A 4,362-nucleotide genomic window follows, 5' to 3' on the forward strand; every position below is an offset into this window, starting at 1 on the left:
ATCCCCGCATATGCGCACAACAGCAGTTACTCTGCAAACCTTCGGGCTACCATCAAAGATTTGTCCATGAAGCCATCCAGACATATAAACACAGAGACAATTCAACCAAGAAGATGGGTATAAGCTGAACAATCATTGGAAGGACGTTATTAACCAAGCAAAGTCGTAACTTGCTGTGGTGCTTCCATTCTTCCCTGCCGTTTGGCTGTTATCTCCGACTCTCTGAGTTGCATTGCCCTGTTAGGTGCCTCTGCATTAACGAGCTGGGGTCTCACTAACATGGCCACCTCTGCTCCCTTAGCCTCGATGTATCGATGGTTCTGGCTGTGTGATGGGCTTTGTGTCTCACTATCACGACTGCCATTGTGATGGTTCTCTCAGCTCAGTTGGCAGCGCCGCAGCTTGTGTTACACATAGACGTTCAATTAACTTACTAATCCCCCTAATCGCCCTCCCCAATCTCCCCCATTAACACAACAGCTCAGACCCCGCTTGCTTGCCCATCGCCACGTAAATAACCTCTTGTTGTAACAGCTCTCTGACTGGTTCAGCAGTTCCACTGCTGGATTGTTTTTTCTGCCTGAGGACGACCGCTTGTGTTGCGATCGAAACGTCGTGATATATAATTTTTTTGTTTTATTTTACTTTTTCAACCTACGTGACTTTACCGAAAGAACCAAAGAGTATGGATTCCTGCAGTCACGAAAGCTTCAAACCAAGATAACATTTCATATCAATAACCACACCAAAGGATTTCACATTTCAACAATACCAATACTTCTGACATATAAACATCGGAATATTTATCAGAATATGAATTTAACTTGGATAAAGCCAATGTGCTGTAAAGCTCTTTTCACAGATGCCCAGTTTTTTCACATCAACAATAGTAGTGTTAATATTGATCTTTCAGCAATTTTAATCTTAATATAATCAACACCACGTGTATACATCGTAACAAGACAGTTCTACAACTGTGTTGAAGCCACAATTAAAGCCACAATATAAACATAAACATTATAACATCTAAACCCATATATCCGTAACCGAAATAGCCACAATATAACTCCAACTCAAACTACATTGTAACCACAACAATAACCAAAACAACTGCATTATGACCACAGGCACAATCACATCATAACTAAAACCATAATCACAAGTATAACCGCCACCTTTGTCCCACCAATGTTGATGTTTGCACATATACACTGCACATAGTGCGATTATAAACACTGTTTTCATAGACTGCCATAAAAAAAATATGTTTTGATAAAGTTCATCGGTTACTGTACATGTTTGTGCTGAAAACAATTAAGTGCACAATGCATTCATGCTAATTTATTTCACCTTTTGTTTACAACAGCCCAATTATCAACACGTAAGGAAACAAACGAAAGAGACTTTCTCTGAATGGAAATCGCAGCGAATGGAGATCTTGAAATATCTTCTTCGTGTCATGATTCTATTGAGAGAAAGATCTAAAAATGTGAATATCGCCAAGATCGCTGGTGCTTCTGCCGGTGTTGCTGGAGGAGCTATGTGCATCGCCGGCTTCGCCCTGATACCGGTCACTTTCGGAGCTTCTCTGGGCCTCACCATTGCTGGAATTACTATCGGGGTGGCTGGTGGAGCCACTTCTGCCGGGTCTGTAGTCGCCAAGTCGATTATGGACAAGACGACGACTGCAGAAGTCACAGCTGCCCTGCATGCAGATAAAAAGCTCAGCGAGCAGCTAATCAAGAACATGGAATGTTTGTTCAAGGCGGCAGGTGGTGGTAAATTAGACAGCATTAGTCTTACAGTTGTTAAAAGTGCAGCTCAGATCGGCATATCTGTTCTTAATATAGCTGATGACGTCGCAGTTGGGGTAATCAGGGGAACAGCAGCGGCTGGTTTAAGAATCGCGGGAATTGCGCTGACCAGTGTTTTCATGGTCATTGACCTCGCTAGCATTGTAAAAACTGGAATTGACATGAGCAAGGGTAGCCCATCAGGATTGGCTGACCAACTGCAAATAATTTTTGATGGGCTTAAATTGCATCTCATCAGCATTGTCAAACTCGAGGTTAAACTTTAGTTGGCATTGATTCATGTATCACGACGAATGGGTAAACCAAATATCTGTGTAATTGCTATGTACCGTTTGCATGATTTTTTATGAATAAGCCAATAAAATGTCATTTATTAAAATCGATACTTAAACTTACAATACATGCATCAGTTAGTGTATGTGTAAAGTGATTTAATGATTACTTTGTTCCATTCCTGTGTGTTGGGTGTAAATTAATGTCATACATTGTGCAGACAATTACAAATCTATATGCACAAAACAGATAGTAATACAGAAATAAAACATTAATTTAATTGCGTGCCAAAATTTAGGAAATTCAGGCAGTATCCGGGTTACAGAAGACCCGACTTACGGATATCCGACTTCACGGAAATGCTCCTGTAAATCATGTAACAATTTAAATACAGTATCGTATGCGTAAATGTTTGCATTAGTTATGTAAGCACAAATAGTGCTTATGTAGTAACGCTTATGACTCGTTCACACCGGAGTTGGAGGCACACTTGTTTATTCAACACCACACGTTGTGACATACACACTGAGGGGGTATCGGCCCCCTCACCCGTCTATCTGAGGACACACCTCTAGGCTAACCCTAGCCTGCCTCTGAGTCCTCCTCTAATGGGCTAGGGGAGGCTATCTTGGCCCGACACTGGTCAGTCGGGCCCGGTACCCAGAGTCCAGACCAGCACTGGCTCTGGCTCTGGTACCACGCCACTGGCTCGAGCCTGCGCGGTCCTGATAAGGACGGCGTGCCAGGGGGAGACCAGGGCTCTATCTAGGACGTCTTCCGTCTCCTCTTCTTAGCTAACACAACACTCTCGAGCCCCTCGATACATTCCCCTTTTATACCCAACCCCTCCCTGAGGGGTGGGGCCCCGGGGGATCATAATGACCGAATCGACCCCCCAGGGTGTCTGGCGCGGACGTCGCAGAGGGCACCTGCTCGTGCACACATGTAGCCCCGCCTACTGTGTTTGTTTACCATAGGCTGCCATGCATAACGGGCTCTCTCTCTAACACCCCTACATCACTCCCCCCCGCATAGCATGCAGCCGTCCCGGCTGCCAACATACAAAAAATTGACAATAAAGGTGCCTTCACCCCCTGACCGTGCGTGTGCCTCACTATTTTTGAACAATAACAGGAACCAGAACAAGAACGCAACAGCAAGATGAGAAAACAACCCGTCGCACCCCCCCCGAATAAATACGAATTCCGTAAAAAAAACAGCCTATATACAATCAGCAGGGAACCCACCACGCACACACAACACACGGTGAAGCCAACATATGTACATCCGAGGAGTGGGGAACACACCACCCACACAACATCCAATGAACACAACAGCTATGTACACATTTTCCGGCCTCACAACAGTTTGCGCATTTTAGCGCGCGTCCTTGCAGCGGGCCCCTCACACGGGGTAACCGCGTGTGGCGGACCATCAGGTGGCAATTGTCCGTCTTGGGGTGAGCATTCATCCGACTCCGCGTGACCCTCGGTATCCGCAGGAGGGGTGATTGGGCGTGAGCCCGTCACTCCTGATGCACCTGAAGGTGGCACAGCCGGCAAGGCATTAGGTGAGAGCGACGGAGACGGACCCAGCGAGTCGGCCGACCCCCCACATGCTTGGCCACGCGCGTGTGAAGTGTGATTGTGTACCGCAGAGAAGGGTTTTAACCTAGAGGGGTGCACGAACCATCGCCGCTTCCCCCACTTGATGCGCACGCACTGCGGTCGTAACACCTCCACCACTTCCACAGGGCCCCGCCACGGCCGCACCAGTTTAGAGGAGGTTGCCAGTGGCACCTGGGGGCAGTGCAGCCATGCCTTGTCCCCCGGCTTCCACTGCAGCATGTGCGCTCGACTCAATCTGAGGCGCTCATTCGCCTTCTGACGGAGGTCAGAGTTTTGCATTGCAGCATCCCGTGCCTCGGTCAATTTGTCCAGATTAAATTTAACGTGGTCAGCCAGATTAGTTTTTCCCTGCGGCACGGGGATCTGCAACTGGGCACGAACAGGCGGGTCTGGTTCTCGGCCGTACATGAGGTAAAAGGGAGAAAACCCCGTAGCTGCATGGGGTGCCATCCGGTACGCCGCCAAGACCCCCTGAATTTGTAGGTCCCAATCCGTTTGCGAGTCCGAAACTTGTTGTGATAACATGGACGTGATGGTGCGATGCAACCGTTCGACCATCCCGTCAGTTTGTGGGTGATATGGGGAGGTCCGAATTTTCTTTGTGCCCAGGAGATCACAGACTTGTCTGAGTAGTTTACCGGAAAAAT

At 47.3% G+C, this 4,362-nt stretch overlaps 1 protein-coding gene across 1 annotated transcript; it reads left to right on the forward strand.

Annotated features, from left to right (window-relative positions):
- The first annotated feature begins 1,446 nt into the window (after nucleotides 1–1,446).
- On the forward strand, nucleotides 1,447–2,097 carry LOC144733715 (uncharacterized). The gene has a single exon (XM_078615741.1). It carries the CDS (start codon nucleotides 1,460–1,462, stop codon nucleotides 2,078–2,080), a length of 621 nt encoding a protein of 206 aa, XP_078471867.1. The 5' UTR covers nucleotides 1,447–1,459; the 3' UTR covers nucleotides 2,081–2,097.
- The last annotated feature ends 2,265 nt before the right edge of the window (nucleotides 2,098–4,362 follow it).

The sequence above is a fragment of the Lampetra planeri genome, chromosome 48 (assembly GCF_965212315.1).
Source record: "Lampetra planeri chromosome 48, kcLamPlan1.2.h2, whole genome shotgun sequence".
Taxonomy (NCBI): Eukaryota; Metazoa; Chordata; class Hyperoartia; order Petromyzontiformes; family Petromyzontidae; genus Lampetra; species Lampetra planeri.

Coding starts and splice junctions, on each gene's coding strand:
- LOC144733715 (XM_078615741.1), top strand. CDS start 1,460: ATGATTCTATTGAGAGAAAGATCTAAAAATGTGAATATCGCCAAGATC.